Source organism: Camelina sativa, chromosome 13 (genome assembly GCF_000633955.1).
Source record: "Camelina sativa cultivar DH55 chromosome 13, Cs, whole genome shotgun sequence".
NCBI classification, from domain to species: domain Eukaryota; kingdom Viridiplantae; phylum Streptophyta; class Magnoliopsida; order Brassicales; family Brassicaceae; genus Camelina; species Camelina sativa.
This window is the reverse complement of record NC_025697.1, coordinates 16,648,034-16,670,268: the sequence shown is the minus strand read 5'-3', so window position 1 is coordinate 16,670,268 and position 22,235 is coordinate 16,648,034. Positions and strand designations below refer to the sequence as shown.

General features: G+C 35.6%; 1 protein-coding gene and 1 long non-coding RNA gene across 3 annotated transcripts; one reads left to right on the top strand and one right to left on the bottom strand.

Annotated features, from left to right (window-relative positions):
* On the top strand, nt 4,511-8,561 carry LOC104736918. 2 transcript variants are annotated; one of them, XR_759662.1, is made up of 11 exons: nt 4,511-5,019; nt 5,134-5,244; nt 5,338-5,430; nt 5,603-5,679; nt 5,769-5,832; nt 5,927-6,108; nt 6,307-6,366; nt 6,469-6,555; nt 6,689-6,744; nt 7,175-7,260; nt 7,388-8,561. It is a non-coding gene; the product is annotated as an uncharacterized LOC104736918 (long non-coding RNA). The 2 variants fall into 2 exon arrangements; XR_759661.1 differs by having other exon boundaries at nt 6,684-6,744.
* LOC104736917 (protein EXORDIUM-like) lies at nt 9,593-10,790 on the bottom strand. Its single transcript, XM_010457002.2, has one exon. The coding sequence runs from the start codon at nt 10,676-10,678 to the stop codon at nt 9,731-9,733; it is 948 nt and encodes a 315-aa protein (XP_010455304.1). The 5' UTR covers nt 10,679-10,790; the 3' UTR covers nt 9,593-9,730.

The window sequence follows — 22,235 nt, the reverse complement described above, 5'->3', positions numbered from 1 at the left end:
TAGCCTTGACCATCATAATTATGTCTTTGGTAAGTCCCACGACCAGGACCACCATGTCCACTTCTTCCTCGGCCACGACCATACTTGTCTCTATGGACATAGATAGACTCATTAGTCTCTTTGGCTCTTTAGGCTCTTTAGGATTTTTCTTTGTCATGTCAACCTTGTGAGCTTCGTTGCACTTCTCATTTATAATTGCTCATTGTTTTGGTGATACCACATCAGTGACAAACCGATTTAGCCTTGATTTGTAGTTTAAAGGACCCATGGCCCCTACCACTGCGGCCACGCCACCATGGCCGTAACCATCAAAATGGATTGCCTGGCCCCAACGACCACCACGTCTTCTGCCACCACGGCCACGGCCATAGTGTATTTATCTGTGAACGTAGTTGGTCTCCTTGGGCTCTTTAGGCTCATTCTATTTTGCCACATCAACCTTGTGTGCTTCCGGTAATGGGGTTGTACCGGGAGGTCTTATAGCACTATTCATCAACAACTCATTTTCACGGTACTATTGCTGAAGTACTATATTGTGAGTACTAAAAGTAGACAAAGTCTTCTCTAGTAACTCTCTCTCCGTGACTTCAGTACCACACAACCTAAGGAGTGAGACAATCCTAAAAAGCTCAGAGTTATAGTCATCCACGGATTTGTAATCCTGGATCCTTAGGTTCTTCCAATCGAATTGAGCATTTGGTAGGAGCACCGTTTGTTGGTGTCCGTATCTGCGTTTAAGCTCTGTCCAAAGGTCAAGAGGATTCTCTATTGTGAGGTACTGGTCTTTGAGACTCTCAGCAAGATGTGCATATGCATAATCACCTTATATATTTTTTCTTAGTGCAATCATTATCATCCTTAATATACTCACATAGGTCCTTTGATTTTACAAAACATGCACCCGATTATATCATGCGGTTTTTAAGACCGAACCATGTAATTCATTTGGATCATGCCATGCGGTGTTTAAGACCGAACCATGGAATCATTTTAGTCTTAGGTCATGCAGTATTTGAGACCGAATCACGCCTTGCCTTTACTCATAATTTCAAACTTAGGTCATGCGGTATTTGAGACCGAAACATGCCTTTATTATACTCAATTTCGTGGCTTATTATGCATGAACAACAAACCTAGATAGGAACTAGCATGCATGCAATAATTTCTTTTTTCTAGATAAGATTTCCTTTTCTTAAGTTTTCCTTTTCAGATTTGGATTAAGACAAGTTTTAGGAAATATTTTATTTAAATTTTAGGATAATTACCAAATTAAATTTGGAAGTTATCCTGATAGTTCTAGCAACCTAGAACAGTTCTATAATTTTCGAGTTTCATAGTTTTAGGATCTGAAAATTTTCTTAATTTACAAGAACAATTTATATTATAATTGATCCTAAATTGTTTCTATGAAAATTCCAATTTCATCAATCCTAGAACAAGTCTGTTTGATTCGATTTTTAGGTTTCTTAATGCTTGATTATATGCAGAAATAGTTCATGTTATAAACAGTTTTATAATTCCCTATGCATGATCCGATTTTCTACTAATGATGCATGAACAATCAGGTTTTAAATATCCTAGAACAGATAGATTAATATCTCTCTTATGAGTTTCGAATTTAACAGTTTTAGTTCTAGGTTCTCATGCAGCAAACAATCAAGCAATAATAATCAATCAATCCAAATTCAAACTTGATATAATTTGGTGTAATTTCACAAACAATCTACCAATCCTATATGATCGATTTTTAAAGTTTATAGGATTAGAACTCTTAAGATTTGTTTGTTGTGTACTTGGATGTTTTAGGGTTCCATAGGTTTTATGTATTGAATTTGATTCATAGGTTCTAAGAGAGTTTTAGATCTTATTTACCTTTCACCAATTAGGGTCTGACTGGTTTTGATCTGGGAACTAAAGACCTCAGATTTCACTCACGAACCTCGATCAGAACTGCTATCCACCCAATCCTCGTACCACTCTCGAACTGCTCTCGGACAGATCCTCGTACCGCCTACGTACCGCTCTCGGATGCGCCTAGGAACCGCGAACCTCGAACCTTGATCAAGTCTTCAATAAAATTTCGATCACGAACACGCCTTGGTTTCGAACTCGAACATAACTTGGACAAAACTCGATCTTCGAACAGGAACAGGACCGCGGACGATGATGGATTCCGAACAAGGAGTAATCGCCGAGAGTTTTGGATTATCACCGAGAGATCTCCGAGACAAGGAGATAAGTCTCGAAGAAGAAGAAGAACAAAGGCGGTTTAGGGTTTTGAAGAGATGGATGAATCGGCGGCTGCTTAGGGTTTTAGGGTTAGGGTTTTCTCAGCTGGCCTTAGAGGCTGTCGTGCTGATAACGTGTTGTAAAACTAGAGAGTTTAAGGGAGAAATCTCTTGTTCTTATTATTGATAATAGAATGAGGTTACATATATATAGTAAAGTACAAGGGCTAAAGCCCATAAACCGACAAGGAAATATAATAGGCCAATGGGCCGATAGGCAATGGCCGATGGGCCGTACACGGACGGACCGTACATGGGCCGGTTATGGAGTCCACCATCCAGTGTTTTACAACATTATTAATATTATTAATCTATATAGTGAATATAAAATCATGTGATTGCTACACGCGGGACATGCATGATTAAGTTGATTAAGTTTTTTGTTCCAAATAGTTTATGGGTACAACTTGTGGCTTTTTAGGCTTCTCAAGAGTCTATCTCCACGCATGAACGAATTTATATTGGTTGTAACTGGTTATTTTTTGTAGCATACATATACTATGTTAATACATTAGTAATGGTTTATTTCGTTTGCCCAAAATAGATTACAAGTTAGTTTTTTCATTATGGGAATTGTCTGCTATGTTTTGCTTACTATTTTCTTTAATTATTCCTATATTTCTTTATGTGGTATGGTGTAGCAGGTTTGAGAAAAACAAATCCTTATATGGATATATAGAGAAGATGTGTAATTAGTTCTTCTAATTATAGTTTGTAAGTGATTATATTCATTCTCATTCGATAACAAACAAGAAAAATCAAAATTCTCTCTTAAGTTTACATTGTTGTGTTGTTTTCCTTCTCTGCAAACCTTTTTTATATGACTATATCTGCTCAACTATACACAGGATTACAAGTTTGTTCTCACTATGGTGAGCCTTAAAGATTTTGTCTTTGAGTGGTGTTATTTCTTAATTTTTATTTTATGTATCTAGCACCAGTATGTGTGATGTTAAATGTAATCTTACTATAGAATAAGAAAAAACTAATCATTTTGTATTTGATTCTTAAGAGGTAGAATAGATTACGAGACTTGGAAATTGGCTAAATTTACTACAACTTTTTTTTTTTCTACTGTTACAGTAGCAGAGAAAAAGAAGATTTAATCATGTGTGGTGGCTACTCCAAATTTTCATTCACATGATATTGATCACCATGGTTTATGCTTTCGTTTTCGACTACTCAATACACAATCTGATTATGACAGTGAAAATGTAATTGTTCATATCGCCAAAAGATAACTCATGCAGTGCCTGGGGAATGCTAAAAAACTAAACCACAACAATCTCTCTTGTTCTCTCATCTAGTAGAACATAAAAAGGGAGAAATTTCTAATACCATCTAAATAAACTAAATTCTACAATTTTGATATTTAAAGTGTAGTTTAAGCAAAAATGTATATGTAACTTAATGATATTTTATCAACAATAATATATATATATATATATATGGGCAATTGTCATAAATACCACTAAAATATGTTTTTATTCCAAAAATACCACAAGTTAGTTTTTTCCCAAAAGTACCACTAAAATATAATTTTTCCAAAAATACCACATAATTGAACTAAAATTCTAATACTAAAAACTAATTCATAAATTCTAAATACTAAACCCTACCACTAAAAACTATACCCTAAAACTAAATGTGTCAACCCAAACATAAATAAAAAAATTTACATCATTAAAAATCATTTTTTTTGTGTTTGTGGTAATTTTGGAAAAAAAAAAATTCTGTGGTATTTTTGGAAAAAAAAATTCTGTGGTATTTTTGGAAAAAAAAATGTGGTATTTTTGGAAAAAACACAATTTTAGTGGTATTAAAAGAAATTTATANGTATTAAAAGAAATATATATATATATATATATATATATATATATATATATGTAAATGATATTTTATAACTATATATTGGTAATCTGTTCCTGTAAAAAAAAATTAATGTTTTAAAATTTCCTTATGTTTACATAATATTACTGAAAATATTTTAGAATTGGTTTATTTGGCTAAAGGTGTGCCCAAATTGTGACAATATCTTTTATACACGAACTAACCGTTTAAAGAATTTGGATTTTTTAATACAAAAAGACCAGAATAATGGTACACATACTATTGACCTTATTGAAATCGAGATCAACTGGCCAAGGTATAGGAACATGAGAGTAGTAATCGAACAATAACAAATTTATTCAGACCCATATACTAGTCTTGAAGTTGTTGGAAATAGATCTAGAAGCAGCCACTTTTAACTTTTTACTTCTTACTTCCTTAACATATCCTTACAACCACAAAAGCATATTTATACTACCCCTTACTTATCTTAACCTACTTGTTTTTCCATCACCCTAAAACCAATGCCCATTACACATAAGGCCTTAATTGAGTTTATGGCCTAATGGCCTTTTACTTGTTTTCATTATTACAAAACACAAACTCTCTTTGTTGTGACTCTTCTTCTTCTTCTTCTTCTTCTACACGATCTCTTCTTCCTCTTTCTCCCTCTACACCTGCTTGTGAATCTCTCTGCTCCCAATTACCTTGGTACCTTCTTCCTCCAGTATCTCTTGTTTCTTATTGAGCAAAGGATCAACTTCCAACACTCCCTCTTGATCCTTTTGCTCAATCCCCAAAATCTTACCAAAGAAATTGATTCCCTTTGTTTCTGAAGTTTCTTTGATTTGGTTCTTCATTTCTGGTCCTATGCCTCTTAGAACATCAGCATAGCCCACTGGTAAGTTCTCCTGCTCCCTCATCATCTTAATCCTCTCAGATTTGATCTCATTCACTATTTTTCCGGATCGGCTTATTGACTTAACCCCTCCATGACTCTCGTCAATTTTTGCAGAGGTCTGAACCGTTCTCTTGTACTGCATGTACTCGTCTGAGTGATTCTGGGCATCGATCTTCTTCTTGTCCCTTGCATGAATCCCCTTGTCGAGATCTACAAAACTCATAAGTAATTTTCCTTTCTCCCTCATTACTTCATTCTTTACCTTATCAACCATGATTGAGTTTAACCCAATTTCTGATTTGTTTCTCATCATGACAGGTCCCTTGTGCTTGTCATGTGGTTCTGCAATCTGAGTCTTCTTCTTCTGCATATTGGTCTCATTGCAAGTCCAAGCATCAATATCCATTTCATGTGAGTGTCGTGAGCTTGGGTTCTTCTTTTTTCTCTCCCTCTTCTCCTTCTTTTTCATGCCTCGAGTCTTCCTCTTGCTTTCCTTCTGATTTTCCCTTTGAATCCGATTCTTCTCCAGATTCTTTAGTTTCTTCTTCTCTCTCTTGAAATAATTTAACTCTTTCTCCTGCAGGTATCTGTCTGCAGCAACTTCCACACAATCTCCATCTCCCTCATCAGATGTGATGATCTCTGGTCCATACACTTCAGGTATAATGCTTGAATTTCTCTGTTTTCCTTTCATAGATTGTTTGAGCTTCAGAGATTTCAGAACATTAGCTTTTTGTCCATTGTTGCAGGATGGGTGATCTATGGAGTCATCAGTCTGGACCTTGCTCTTGTTAGTCTCTTCTGGTTTTGATGGTAACTCTGATTTCTCTTCTTCAATTCGCTTATGTCTTAACAAAGCCTTGGCACATTCTGATTTTATACTATCTGAACCTTTTCCCCTTTTCAGAGCTGCTTGCAACCCTTTATGTTCCTTCTTAGTCTCAACATAAGCATCATATACATCCAACAGCTCTTCCATGCTCGGTGACTTGTTCTTCCTCTGGTTGAAATTCTCTTCACATAACACCTTGAGATCTTCAGTTTCATGCACCATGATTGCAGCATCCTCCTCTCTCTGAATCACAACAGGTTCGTAATTCACATTCCCAGTAAATTCATTTTGAATCTGACTTTGTTGATTTTTGGATTCCGATTCTACACACTCTACCATCAGGCACTCATTCATTCTTTGATAGCTGTTACTAGATTCTCCCTCTTGGTAGTGACCATTTACAGTAAGATTTATCACTTCTTCAATCTCACTGTTTTGAGGTTGCATTTTTACAGGTCCAGTATCTCCAGTTTCTTCCTCATACTCTCTAGGTCTTGTTTCTGCCTTCTCTTGAGGTGTCTCTCCTTTCTTTCCCTCTTTCTTCATTTTTTGAAACTCAATTGAATAGCATTCATCTCTCATGGGTGCCTCCATTATCTTGTGTCCTTCTTGATTAGTGATTATGCATCCTGATGTGTTGAACATCATCCCATAACCACTTCTCGTCAGCTGAGGAACACTTAGGTAGTTGTGTTTCAAGCTAGGTACGTAAAGAACATCCCTTATTGTCCTTTTACCAGTCTCAGTCATCACCGTGACTGAACCTTTTCCTTTAGCTTGCATAACTTCACCATTGCATTAACCTTACACATCTCCTAATGTTTTTGTTTAGCATAGAAAACCAGCTTTCTTCTTTGGCCATGTGACACGTAGCTCCACTGTCTATCAACCAGGTATTTTCATTACTTGGGATTTGGTCATGAGTAGCTGTAAACAATCCTTCTTCTTGGTTGTCTTCTTAAGGTTTTGTCTGTTCATTGGTGTTTGACTTTGTTGTTCTGCTTGATCTTGCATCTGGGTTTGATTGTGCTTGAGTCTGCAGTCTCTAGCATAGTGTCTCGGCTTTCCACACACAAAACAACTTCCTCTAGGTCTGAATTGCAAGTTTTGTTGTGTGTTTGTTGTCTTGTTTTTGTTGTAGTAGCACTCTTCCTCACTGTGATTGTTTTTCCTGCATGTGCTACACCACTTTGACTGAGATGATTCTGACCTGAAAGTATCTTGCATATTTTGAACATTTTTGAATTTCTGGAACCTTCCTGCAAATGCACCTTCTGTGTTTCCACCATTTCTGTCATCTAATCTCTTCTCTTGTCCTTGTAGGAAGTTGATTACTTCAGCCACAGTTACAACTGCAAGATCCTTTGTCTGTTCTATGACTCCCACATAGGAGTCAAACCTTTCTTGAAGTGAGCACAAGATTTTAGACACCACAATAGATTCTGCCATTTCTTCTCCATGTGCTCTCATCTCATTTACCAACTCTACGACTCTTCTAGCAAATTCTTTAATGGTTTCTCTTTCATCTTGTTTCAGGTTGTAGAAGTTTGCTCTCAGCCTCTGTAGCATTATCATGGAACCTTTTGAGTCACCTAGGAACCTTAGTTGAAGTACATCTCATGCATCCTTTGAGGTTTCAGTGACAGATAAGTGACTACTGAATATTTCTTCAGAAACAGCACTAAACAACAACTGTAAAGCATTTTGATCCTTCATCTCTAACTCTTCCCAGTCTATCATTCTTTTCTTTTCATCTTGTGTGGGAGTAGTTAACTTAGGTGATATTGGGATACCTTCTGTAACTACCTTCCATAAACCCTTAGACTTAAGTATAGCCTTCATCTTTATAACCCATAGACTATAGTTCTTTCCATCAAACACTGGAACCACTTGAACATTCTGCATTTTTATCTTACGACTAGTTGTAGTCTTAGAGTTTACCTGATTTTTGCTTTCCTTTTTTTTTTCTTTTCTCGTTTCCTTGTTGTGCTCTTGTGAACCAGCTTGTGCCTCTAACTTTCCTTTGTTTCTTGTGCAGGTTCCAGGTCACCAAGAACTTTGAAGCTCTGATACCATGTTGGAAATAGATCTAGAAGCAGCCACTTTTAACTTTTTACTTCTTACTTCCTTAACATATCCTTACAACCACAAAAGCATATTTATACTACCCCTTACTTATCTTAACCTACTTGTTTTTCCATCACCCTAAAACCAATGCCCATTACACATAAGGCCTTAATTGAGTTTATGGCCTAATGGCCTTTTACTTGTTTTCATTATTACAAAACACAAACTCTCTTTGTTGTGACTCTTCTTCTTCTTCTTCTTCTTCTTCTACACGATCTCTTCTTCCTCTTTCTCCCTCCACACCTGCTTGTGAATCTCTCTACTCCCAATTACCTTGGTACCTTCTTCCTCCAGTATCTCTTGTTTCTTATTGAGCAAAGGATCAACTTCCAACAGAAGTTCTCCTCGTCTCCACCTCCTGCTATAGAGCTCAAAATGCTTTAATTGACTCATTGGCTCAAGTGGCTGGCTATAGATTGTCTTGAGTGGTTAAAGATACTTTTGATTCTGCGATAATAATTTCCTCTATTTAAATTGTATCTTGTTCCTTCTTCATGTAGACTTCGTTTTCGATTTTTAGATGGTTAGGTTTTGATTTGTAAATCTCTAACATGCACAACTCTTGCCTAGACAATTGCTCGTATAGTCGTATGTTGAACCAAAAAAAACCAAAGAAAAACGCGTAAACAATGTTCCATTTACTATAAGACTACAATTACTGTTTCAAATCAACACTGATATGATACCAAAAAAAAAAATCAACACTGATATTTGTCACTTATCATTGCCTTGACCCACCAAATCATTGATTTAACAAAGTCAAAGCATGTACAGGTGTATCGTGATGGCAGGGAACGATACTACGTTTTACATATACGAAGGAACAAATGAGTGGTGGTGGGACATCAAAGATTTTTGATATGATCAACTTTAAAACATTCGTCAAGAGACCATAAGCGCGTACGTTACCAAACCGTCCCTACCGTTCACCGACCGATGCACCCAGGAGGGTGATCACATGACCATCACGCGACCTACTCTAGTTGAAGTTGGGCAAATCCACCGAAAATACTTTAAGTATCCATCAACCACTATGCCTTTTTTAATAAATTTAATAAGTTTTGCATTTTCTAGTTTCCATCTTTGGCCAAGATTGTGGTTAAATGAATAAAAAATATTATTATTTATTACATATTTCTGTAAAATTAACGTCAAACGAATTGTACATTACTAAAGACAACTACTGTTATTTCTTAATATGTGAAATATATGGACCTTTAAACTCAAGAAAAATAGCACGATTATTTTTAATTTTTACCAATATACCAAATGAAAACTTAAGAATTAGACCTTATAATTTGTATTAAAATAATCCATATAGTGTTTAAAGTCCATAAATTACATATAGTGTTTTTGGCTTTGGCTTCTTACGATCCAATTATCTGTCGCTTAATAATTAGTTAATTTATTTAATTACATTGTTTTGTTTTTGTCTAACAAGTTGGATTGGCTTTTTGTCTGAAACTTAGACAAAAATAAACGGTTTAGCCAAACTGTCTAAGAATATTCCATTAAAATAATCGTCCAAGCGACAAGGTTCTTGAATCAATAATATTGGGAAATGATCTTTAAACTAATTAAAGGATAATAAAAGATCAAAATATATACGAGCAATAAGGGAAAAATGATAATGATATTAATGAATAAATTGAATTACACTAGAATTGGTAACCAAAACAATAAATAAAAAAGAATTACACTAGAATATTATTTTCTACTACCAAAAGACCAAACATTGGATCCTTTTAATTCTCAGACCATAGTGGAGCAAGTCGACGACGTGGGATCATACAAAGCAGGAAGCAAAAACTTCCTGCCGTTTGCACCATACGCATTAAAACTACCTCCCGTTGTAGTATCCACGAGCAAATCTCCAGCGTAACCAGGATAAGCACCTTTACCATAAACGCCAGGACAAGCAGACGCAGCTTCAAGCGGTGCGTTTTGTGGACCTTGGTAATAACCATTACCAAAAGGGTTCGTTGCGGTTCCAGCTAAAAGACTAGCCAAGTTAATAACCATACCATCAAGTCCCACGTCATTGTTTGGTGCCACAAGTGGCGGACTCTGTGGTCCATACACCGGCGAGTGGAATGGCCACGCACATTGTCCTGGACATTGTGTCTCGGAGTTACCAACCCAAATGTAAGCAAACTTGGAGCCACGTTTACCTAAACCACGAGCGTGTCCATGAGTCCCACATCGACTCATACCAAATCCTTGTACGGCCACGTCAGCTGAAGTCAAAACGACGTTGACTGCGTCACGTTGGTCACCTTTTGAAGCTAGCTTACGTATGTCTCCATCGGTTAAAGATTTACCAAGTGAGCAAGACTCGTCGAGGATTTGTTTCCCGAGAGTGAGAGTGAGAGAAGGAGATGAGCTTTTAGCAGACGCGGCGAGCTTGTAGTATTTTTCTGTAGTTTTCCACCACGTGACGACGGATGGTTGGTGGAGAGTTTTGGACGTTGGAGAAGTGTGTGTGAGAGAGGTGATGAAGTCGGAGATGATTGCTCGTTGCGAAGGTTTGAATTTGCCGTACCAGATTAGGTTAACGGAGATCTTGCCGGAGAGAAGAGCTCCTTTGTGATACTTTAATAGTTTAAACTGGTTTGGTTCTTCTGATGCTAGGTTCCTAGCAGAGAGACAGATTTGGAGAAGAGACAAAAATAGAAAGAGTTTAAACACTAACGAATACATTTTGAAATGAGAGAGAAGAGAGGATATTGTGAAATAGTGGATTTGGATGTGTGGATTGGTTTGTGAGAAATAGAGAGTGTGATGGGGGCTATATATATGACTCTCTGAGTAGATTATTTAATATGAAGGTTAGGTTTTGAATATGAAGTAAATAATAAAGGTGGAAAAAAAAAGAGAGAGAAGGATATTAAGATATGCTTTAAAGCGAAAGAGAAAGAGAAGTTGCAGAGAAAATAGGAAAAAGATAAAAAGAGTTAATGGACCATTGTACTGTTGACAGCTAAGGAATGAGCCATAGTCCTACACTTTTTTCATTACATACAACTTTTTTGGTTTATGTCAAAATTCAAATTTTTTTAATTATCGAATGGTTATTTTGTCATTACATAATACAAATTACACATTTTCTTTGATGTGATAATTACAAGTCTCATGCAAATATGTTGGTACATATGATTTCATTTGGATTTCTGGATAAGACTCTTGGAGCCTAGAATGGAGACATAGGATTCTTGTGGTTAAAAGCTGTACACAGGTGATGTTTTTTTATTTAATCAGTAAATAATAACAAATTGAATCAAGTTGGACTAATAAAAAACTGTTAAGTATTTATAATAATACACTGTTGAAAAATTAATAAAGGATTAATTGTGTCAGATTAAGCAATGTTCCTAGTTACATACAGCCAATGTGTGATAAAAGAGGAATCAAAATTGACCGTATCGATAACAATGTGTGGAATATACAGCTTAGTTACAGACACAGGAGTCAGAACTATAAGCTAAAATGACGTAAATACCCTTTATGCAAGCTGTTTTTGGGTAAAGCGCGTGTTGGGGCAGTTAAAGAGAAAAATGTGAAACTTCTGAGAGACGTTGAGGCGACTTAAAAAATATTTCGGACAGGCTGGATAATAGTTTTTAAGACAGAACATTACTTTTTAAGTATTTTTGAAAGAGATATGGGGAAGTGTGTACAGCTGGCAGTTAGTAAGATAAAGGTAGAGGAGATGAGTGTAATCCTAAAAATTCCTAATCCATAGGTATAGAGGCATTTACTGACACGATGTCGGCACGTGATATCACGCGCTTCCACGTCATCATTGATTTTATTTTAAGTTAGTGGTGGTGATAGAAGCAGGTGGGTGAAAGCTCGTGACTAGGGTAGGAGCTTGTTTATGGTACTACTAACAAAAAAACATTAGCTGGACTATGGTTGGATCTCTCTCGACACCACATTATTATTCGTCAACCTGCACCGTTTTAGGTTTGGAGGCAGTCTGAATCATCTTGAGAACATTGCTTATGTTCGGTAGATAATTTAGTTTTTTCTAGCCCCGAAAATTATAGCATTCAAGTACTCTTAACAATATTGCTCGAAATGAATCTTGTTACATAGAGAGAGTTCTATGGTAGAAAATGTAAGTTCCTTAAGGATTGTATGTTATAGGATCATAGACGATCTTTACGAATTGTGTTGGATTAATTAATGCTGTGTAAATCTGGTGTATAGTAGAATTTGTTGTGGCTATAGAGTTCTTACACCATCTCCAACCATGATTCCAAATTTGAAGATTCTATTTATTTTTATAATTGAAAAAAATACAGAACTAAAATTTTGATTCCAAACCTTAGAATTGATTCCAAAACCTCTACATTTAGAACCAATTCTATTTTTTTTGTTGGGCATTTTGATTTAATTTTAATATTTTTGAGTTTAGATTTAGAATCACCATTGGAGAACCCTAAATAATTTAAGACCTATCTTTAATTTTTTACAACCCCATAATATAATGTCCCCTAGTAACTCTTGATTAAATTATTATCATTAAAACTAACAATTACTTTGTATTTTTTTGCAATATAGTGTTAATTATTTGTTATATTTTGTTTCGTTTTCATAGAAACAAAAGCTGTTTAATACAAGTATCCTTAAGTAATAGAACTTAAAATGCTAATTATATTTTCAAAAAGAAATAATTAATTTTGGTTGAAAAAAAGAAAGAAATAATTAATTGGACTATGTTATCTATCTCTTTGTGACAACTACTATACTACGTTATCTATCTTCTCAGGTAGTCTTCAAGTGGATTGATCGGGAACCCCGCAACATTATCACCGCAAGATGGCTAAGAAAGCGTTGGCGTAAGCTTATGCTTCTATGGATTCGTTAGCACCCCAAATAGTTCTTAATTATATTGTAGCCTTGTTTTTCTTTTTCTTTTTTGCCTTGGCTACACTTTTTTTAGGTTCTGTAAAACCTCATCTTTCATATTAATGATATTAACATGTTTAGCAAAAAAAAACTACTATGCTACGTTAAATAAAATAATAATAATAGTTAATTGGACTATGTTATCTATCTCCTTGTGACAACTACTACACTACGTTAAATAAATAAAAAGACTATTTTAATCGAATATGTAGCATGGCTGAACTTTACATATGCATACTTGTTAAATCCCATGCCCAAATATTGATGAGTCCCATGCAATTCAAGTTCACAGTATGATAATAATAGATAGGTAAGTTGCCACTAGAAATTTTCAAAAGCTTAGGCAATATGGTATATATGGACCACTCCCCAATCCACACGCCCATATCCCAAGCATTACTCTATTAAAAGACACTGAACTTTTTCATGTACAAGACACTAGCTTTCAAATCAAGCTTCATTGTTGTTATCTTGTTTTTTTTTTTTTCTATCTTACGCTTGCCTCTTTTTTTTTAAGAAATAAAAACTGTGAAGTTTATTAGCTACATATGAAGTTATGAACACGACCTGACGTACCAATCCACGGAAATGGATGATCTAATATTACACTGGAGTATAACCTGACTTGGCCTAAGTTCTCAAATTTGCTTCATGAAGAGGCTTTCGTGAACAATAGATTGTTCTGTGATAATCGCGTTGTTACTTCTTTACAAACAATAATTAGGTATGTTTGGTAGGTTCATGAAAAGTATATTAATAATGATAATTGATACCTATTACGATGACTTAGTTCAATTGGTTGATTCAAAATAAAAATGCTAGCAACACTACAAGAATTTCCTAACAAAAACTTACGATTATTTTACGTAAAACATTTATCGTAAAAAATTGATAGGAAATTTCCTACGAAATTTAATCGTGAAAAAGTCGTAGGAAATTTTCTACAAAATTCCTTCAAAACGTAAAGTCGTAGGAAAATTCGTAGAAAAATAGAAAGAACGAAATNAAATAATTAATTTTGGTTGAAAAAAAGAAAGAAATAATTAATTGGACTATGTTATCTATCTCTTTGTGACAACTACTATACTACGTTATCTATCTTCTCAGGTAGTCTTCAAGTGGATTGATCGGGAACCCCGCAACATTATCACCGCAAGATGGCTAAGAAAGCGTTGGCGTAAGCTTATGCTTCTATGGATTCGTTAGCACCCCAAATAGTTCTTAATTATATTGTAGCCTTGTTTTTCTTTTTCTTTTTTGCCTTGGCTACACTTTTTTTAGGTTCTGTAAAACCTCATCTTTCATATTAATGATATTAACATGTTTAGCAAAAAAAAACTACTATGCTACGTTAAATAAAATAATAATAATAGTTAATTGGACTATGTTATCTATCTCCTTGTGACAACTACTACACTACGTTAAATAAATAAAAAGACTATTTTAATCGAATATGTAGCATGGCTGAACTTTACATATGCATACTTGTTAAATCCCATGCCCAAATATTGATGAGTCCCATGCAATTCAAGTTCACAGTATGATAATAATAGATAGGTAAGTTGCCACTAGAAATTTTCAAAAGCTTAGGCAATATGGTATATATGGACCACTCCCCAATCCACACGCCCATATCCCAAGCATTACTCTATTAAAAGACACTGAACTTTTTCATGTACAAGACACTAGCTTTCAAATCAAGCTTCATTGTTGTTATCTTGTTTTTTTTTTTTTCTATCTTACGCTTGCCTCTTTTTTTTTAAGAAATAAAAACTGTGAAGTTTATTAGCTACATATGAAGTTATGAACACGACCTGACGTACCAATCCACGGAAATGGATGATCTAATATTACACTGGAGTATAACCTGACTTGGCCTAAGTTCTCAAATTTGCTTCATGAAGAGGCTTTCGTGAACAATAGATTGTTCTGTGATAATCGCGTTGTTACTTCTTTACAAACAATAATTAGGTATGTTTGGTAGGTTCATGAAAAGTATATTAATAATGATAATTGATACCTATTACGATGACTTAGTTCAATTGGTTGATTCAAAATAAAAATGCTAGCAACACTACAAGAATTTCCTAACAAAAACTTACGATTATTTTACGTAAAACATTTATCGTAAAAAATTGATAGGAAATTTCCTACGAAATTTAATCGTGAAAAAGTCGTAGGAAATTTTCTACAAAATTCCTTCAAAACGTAAAGTCGTAGGAAAATTCGTAGAAAAATAGAAAGAACGAAATAGGAATAAAATGTTTTCCTACGAAATTTCTGTCAAAACTGATTTCCTTCAGACGATTACCTCTAATATTTGTCGTCGTAAATTGGTAGAAAATAGGTATTTTCTTCATTTTTCCTTCGAAATTTGCGGTAGTAAATTGAATGTTTTCTTGTAAGCTCTTTTATCAAACATAATTAAATGCCATGGGCAGAGACGTTATCCTATATTTTGCTTCTATCAAACATTTTAGGTTTTTTTTATTGTCCAAATTAGCAGAATCCTACTATATGATATAAGCTTTGTTTACATAATTATTACATTTTCTCATTCTAAATTGGTGCATAACATCCAAAAAAAATACATCTACAGTGTACTTAGTCTTTTTGAATCGCTTTCTTTATCGCTATTTTATACCGTTGTGTCGAGAAAACAGTAAACAATAGTTCAAAACGATACAAAATAACGGTATTAGCTGTACTTTTGGTAAAAAAAAACAATAAGTTTTGATGTAAAATTAAAATGCAAAGGACTTTCGATAATCAATGCACTCAAGAAACAAATTAAATAACACTACTCTTGATTGGGTCATAATAATTCATTTCATTGTTTAATGGAGTCAGTTAAATGGGTTATCCCTAACTTTATCTTCTCATTTCTTTCTTGTGATCTCCGTCTCGTTATTATTTTTACTTCGAAATACGACAATCTTTTTTTTTTCCTACATGGAAGACGTATCACTATATGATGTCTCAGTTCATGCACCATTTTCTTGTACCCCAATAACACTATCTATATAAAAATGCATCGAAAATATGAAATAAACGAATCTAGCCAGTACAGTTATTTGATAAGTTTATGCTTTCTCTTGTCATGGAATTCCGCGACATTGTTTAAAATGAGTAAAGATACCTAAGCTAGCAATTTGACAAAAAAGAATTAGATTGTTTTTATAAGTAAATTTCAGAGAACGATTGAAACTACATCAACAAAATTTATGAATCTTCAACTAACTAAATAGAGAAAAATGTGACGGATTCGAAAACTCCGGTTAAAGAACTGGATCCGGGGATGAAATCACAAAGCGGTTGGACTTGTTTTCATCGGTGTTAGTAGATCTGATTCTCTGCCTCCGTTTAACCGTCCAGAACCAACCTTGTTTTCTTTTCTCTGTTTCTGTTCGCTGGAGAAATTACCGGTTTTATAAATGTTGGTTTCTTATATTTTCAGGTCTAAACCGAATTTGGTCGGCCCAAAAAAAAAAATTAGAGAAAAATATGAATCTGATTATTAGCATAGCATAAACTTCAACTATGTATGTAGAGCCGACGGCCAATTTTCCCACGAGAACTATGGTATCGAGCCAAATAGAGCCTGTTCTTTACCCTCGGTTTATATGTCCCGGAAACCAAAGTTCGAAACCAATATATCCCCAAAACCAAAGTTCGAAATCTATTTCTCCCCGATTCTGGATTATAGCGGTTTAATGTCTAAACCTGAGACCAAACCATATATGTCCCAAAAATAAACCAATTGTTGAACCGGATTCATACTCCAACCCGACCCAGCACCGATCATGTCTTGGATTGCGTTAAATCCGGTGAGTTTTTACGCTCAGAAAAAACAATAATCACTCCTTAGTTAGTATCTTTCTTTGAGTTGCAGAAGAGTTTGATGGAGTTCTCAGATTTTTTCTCCCGATTGTTTTTAGTTCGATTTGTTATTTTTGTGGAGGATAAAGAGTTATTTTTTCTCCCGATTGTTTTTAGTTGGATTCTTTTGCAGCCACTGAGATGTTAGAGAAAACAAGCTTAGATAGAGTAGCAGGGAAAGTGTGCGGACAGCTTGAACATGAAGGAAGAAAGGCTTCGATTCTTCTACGGAGTCTTGTGGCATAAAACTTTAAAAGCAACTGGTGAGCTGACGGTCCTTTTCCTAGTCTGATCAAACCAGTCAATACATGCTTCAATTCAGCTACACTAACCGAAGGTTGTTTAGCAATTTTAAGAAGCTGATCCTCAAGAACCACCTTTCTTTCCATAAAAGCAGACTTGTAAGAGGACATCTCGACTGATCCTTTAAGATCTGGGCAGTTTCTTTCTTCAGCATCCATCGCCTTCAGTGCCTCATCCACTTTATTGGGTCGAAATCGGGTTTGCTTTGGTATAATTAAGGTTTAGTTTTTTCTTAATCGGTTAGGTAAATAATAAACCGATATAATCTACGGTATGGGTAAATTGATGTAGAAGAATAAAATCGGAGAGAAATAGATTTCGAACTTTGGTTTTGGGGGTATATTGGTTTCGAACTTTGGTTTCCGGGACATATAAACCGAGGGTAAAGAACGGGCTCTATTTGGCTCGATACCATAGTTCTCGTGGGAAAATTGGCCGTCGGCCCTATGTATGATTTTAAAATACACAAAAATGATCTTAGTAACATTCAAAACTAAATTTATTTTTTACGTCAAATGTGTTAAATTTGTTGTTAGCACAATATTAAGTTTTGTTCTTCTTTTAACAGCTCGCCTAGACAAAAAATAAAAGAATAGCTAGAGACAAAGATTTAACAAGTTTGCGCTTAATTTTTTTTGTCTCATCCGAAAATTATTCCGGAAATTTTCTAGACAATTCTAGAACACAACATCAACATACCAACAATATGCTTAGTTTTCAGTTTGTTTTCTACTTTGCTTTTTTACCATGACTATGTCCCTCTATAAGCTTGAGAAGAAGAATGTGCGATAGTTGTCTGTCGCATGAGAGGAATCTTAAATGATTGTCTAGTCATTTAGGGATTTTTGATGGTCATTGTTTACGAATCCGCAAAGGTGATATTCATCTGAACCAAGGTAAAAGATTAAACACAATTTGACATTTTTGTGTGAAGTACTTAAAGTCTTTAAGAGTTTGACAAAAAAAAAGTCTTTAAGAGTTTCTTTTAGTCGTTGTAGTCTCTTGTATAAACTCTAGACCACACACTACAAGAAAACAGGGTAATTTCTGACGGACGTACTGACGGAAATTTGTCTGTCGGAAATTACCGATGGATTTCCGACAGTTATCTGACGCCGAATGATTTCGTCGGTTTTTCGTCGGTAAGTTACCGACAGACTTTATCCGTCGGAAAACCGTCACTTTTTCCGACTGATTTCCGACGGATATTACTGACGGACTATATCCGTCGGAAATTCGTCGAAAAATATGTCCGTTTTACATTTTTCGAATTACCGACGGATTTCCAACGACCCAAAGTATCCGTTCTTATAGCCGTTTTATGACTGTTGCAGTTTCAAAATTTACCGACGGATTACTGACGGATTACCGACGGAAACCATTCTATATAAACAAATCGCTTTGTCTCATGTTCTCACTCATTTTTTCAGAAAAAACGTACGTAAAATGTCTTCTTCTTCTTATTTTCGATCTTGGATGGACGGACCGATGCTCGATCCAGAATCAAATTTATTGAATGATGAGTATGCTCATGGTGTTGGTGAATTTGTGGAATTGGCTTGTCAACAACCGATCGCTCTAAAAACCCGTAAGTTGAAATGTCCATGTTCGATTTGTCAGAATTCTCACAATATTAGGATTGATTTAGTATGGGGTCATCTTTATTCCAATGGTTTTATGCCGGGTTACAAGATTTGGTTTCTCCATGGTGAAAGACCAGAGTACAATAGTTCTAGCGAACCATATATTGTTGATAGAGTAGAGGAACCTAGAACAGAAGTAGATTATGGTGTGGGTTCTCTTGAGATGGTGAATGATGCATATAGGGAAAATATGCAATCGATGGGTCAAAATGTTGATAGTTTAGAGGAGCCTAATGCAGAGGCACACAAGTTTTTTTCTATGTTGGACGCAGCTAAGCAGCCGTTATACGAAGGTTGTAGGGAGGTCATTCCGCTTTGTCATCTGCAAGCAGATTGATGACCATAAAGACGGACTATAATTTGGCAGAGGAATGTGTGGATGAGATAACTGATTTTGTGAAAGACATTTTGCCGGAAGATAATCATTTTCCAGGTACATATTACGAGATTCAGAAATTGGTCGCCGGTCTTGGTTTGCCTTATCAAATGATAGATGTATGCGAAGATAATTGCATGATCTATTGGAGAGAAGACGAAGATAGGACAAGGTGTCGATTTTGTCAAAAACCAAGATATCAGGATAGAATCGGTAGGGTTCCAGTTCCATATAAGAGGATGTGGTATTTACCAATCACGGAAAGGTTGAAGCGATTATATCAATCTGAGCGTACGGCAGGTCCAATGAGATGGCACGCAGAACATATATCAAATGGAGAGATTACGCATCCTTCAGATGCGGAAGCATGGAGGCATTTCCAATCTATGTATCCGGATTTTGCGTATGAGCGACGAAACGTGTACCTAGGATTATCTACAGATGGTTTCAACCCATTTGGAAAGCATGGAAGACAGTATTCGTTGTGGCCAGTAATCGTAACACCTTATAACTTACCACCATCTTTGTGCATGCGTCGAGAGTTTCTTTTCCTTTCGATTTTGGTTCCCGGTCCAAATCATCCAAAGAGGTCTCTTGATGTGTTTCTCCAACCGTTGATATATGAGTTGAAAATGTTATGGGATCATGGTGCTACAACATATGATGTATCAACCAAGCAGAATTTCCAGATGCGTGCAGCACTTATGTGGACGATAAGTGACTTTCCAGCTTATGGGATGCTATCTGGATGGACAACTCATGGAAGGTTAGCGTGTCCATATTGTCAAGATAACACAGATGCGTTCCAGTTGAGGCATGGACGTAAAACGAGTTGGTTTGATTGCCATAGAAGATTTCTACCAGCTCGTCACTCTTACCGGCGTTCGCGGACATTGTTTAGAAAGAATAAGCAAGTGGTTGATGCACCACCTCCTGAGGTCGATGGACATAGTTTACTAGAACAGTTAAGAGATTTTGGAGCGGAGAGGACTACAGATTGTGGTGGTAATGGACATGTTGTTGTGTATGGTGCTGGTATCAATCACAATTGGCATAAACATAGTATCTTTTGGGTGTTGCCTTATTGGAAAGATCTTTTGTTAAAACATAATCTTGATGTCATGCACGTCGAGAAGAACGTCTTCGACAACCTCATGAACATTGTTCTAAATGTCCCGGGAAAGACTAAAGATAATGTGAAGTCTAGATTAGATTTGCCGGATATATTAGATTTACCGACGGATTGCGAAATTTCAACCCGGGAACGAAATACAATTAAATTTTCGGTATCGTGGGGAATTAAATTTTTTATTGAATTCCGACGGATGTTCCGTCGGTATTTCCGTCGATAACATCGATAAAACCTAAGTCATTTCATCTTCTTTCTCGCACTCGTCGACACAACGCCAACTTGTCAAATCCTCTCTTTCGCTTTCGCAACCAAAATTCCGGCGACGAATCGGCTTCCAATCCGGCGACTTCCGGCGTCCAAACCAGCTGCTATTCCGGCGGCTTTCTTCGCTCATCCGGCGGCTTTCTTCCCTCCATCGGATTTCTCTACTTCGGCGGATTTCTCTACTCCGGCGGCGGTCTCTACTCCGACGGATCTACTCCGGCGGCTCTCTTTAAAGAATGGCGTAAGTTCTCTCATTTTTTGTCATATTTCCTTAATTTTTATTAGTTTTTAGGATTATGGTATATTTATTAGATTTTATGAAGATTTGGCTTTAGATTAATTTGAAGATTTAGAGTGTTAGATTTGTTAGAGTGTGATTTGTTAGACTGTGATTTGATGAATGATGAATTGGATTTCGTTTTTGTTTTTGTTAGGGTGTTAGATTTCGTTTTTTTTTTGATGATTTGGTTTTTGTTTAATTGTTTTATCTTGTTTTTTTTTCTAGAATTTTTTTTTTGTTTAATTATTGTAAAATATGTGTTAATGTTATAAATTATGTGTTAATTTAGTTTTTGAAGAAAAAAACTAAAAATGATTTTGGAAAAAAACTAATACTGTTATTTTTGGAAAAAACTAATTTTTGTGTTTTTGGTAAAACAATCATTTATGTTCTTTAATTAAACTAAAACTCTGGATTTATATTTCTTAATTATCAAACTCCAATCGTTTTTCAGCTTAAAATTTACCATCTTTTTGTGCCTCTGTTGTTTTTTTTCCCCTATATTCATATAGGATCTAAATTTGTTTTTTTTTCCCAAAGAAACTATGGTTCTTATGTTGCAAACACATGTGGGAACCACGCTGCTGGAGAAGCTAGTGGTTCCCATTCACGTCATAGCCCCGTTCCAGATTCACAAGCTTCACAACATGCTCCCATGGAGATGACCATTGAAGATTTTGTTTCTCAACCTGGACGAGAACTTATCCCCCGCTTAGATCCTTATGGCGCTCCAAATACCACATGGTTTTGTGATTCGCATAATGGGATCACAAAATCTCTTTTGCGTATGATGTATGGAATCCTCAAAACACCATACGCAAAGTTTTCAGTGATGCCTTCGTCAGAACAAGAAATGTGGTTTAAGCAATTTGCGGTACAGTTTTCAACTTTATTACTTTAATTTTATAACATCGTTTTATAATATTTTTCTCATAATGCATTATCTTACTATTTTTTTTAGCAAGATTTCACTTGGCATCCGGATATCACCAACAACGTTCGAAAAGAGTTTAAGAAGGCGGCTGCTAGACAATATTCTAAGATGTTGAATGAGTGGAAGCAAAAGTGGAAGAAAGGAAAGGTGCCAAAAGGGTTGAGCGATGATCTCTTCCAAGGTTTGATTCAATATTGGGGTGAAGTAAATACAGTTTCACTTTCCTCAAAATATTCTCAGAATAGAAGGAGCGACCGTGGCGGGTTGGGCATGGCAACCCACAACAATGGTCCAGTTAGCGCCTATACCCGACAACGCCAACTTGTAAGTTTTAAGATTTCGTATAATTGTTATTTTTTATCATTAATAAGACAATCTTTATATAATTAAAATACTTCTTTTAGACTATTAGGGATGGTGTGGTACCAGACCATATTACTTTGATGGAGGATATGCATACCAACAAAAAGACCAAACAAATACAAGATGGTAGAGCTAAGCTGGTTGTTGAGAGTTCGAGGAGGCGGCAAGA

Excerpts from the sequence above, each read along its gene's own strand:
- LOC104736917 (XM_010457002.2), bottom strand. The coding sequence starts at position 10,678 with ATGTATTCGTTAGTGTTTAAACTCTTTCTATTTTTGTCTCTTCTCCAA.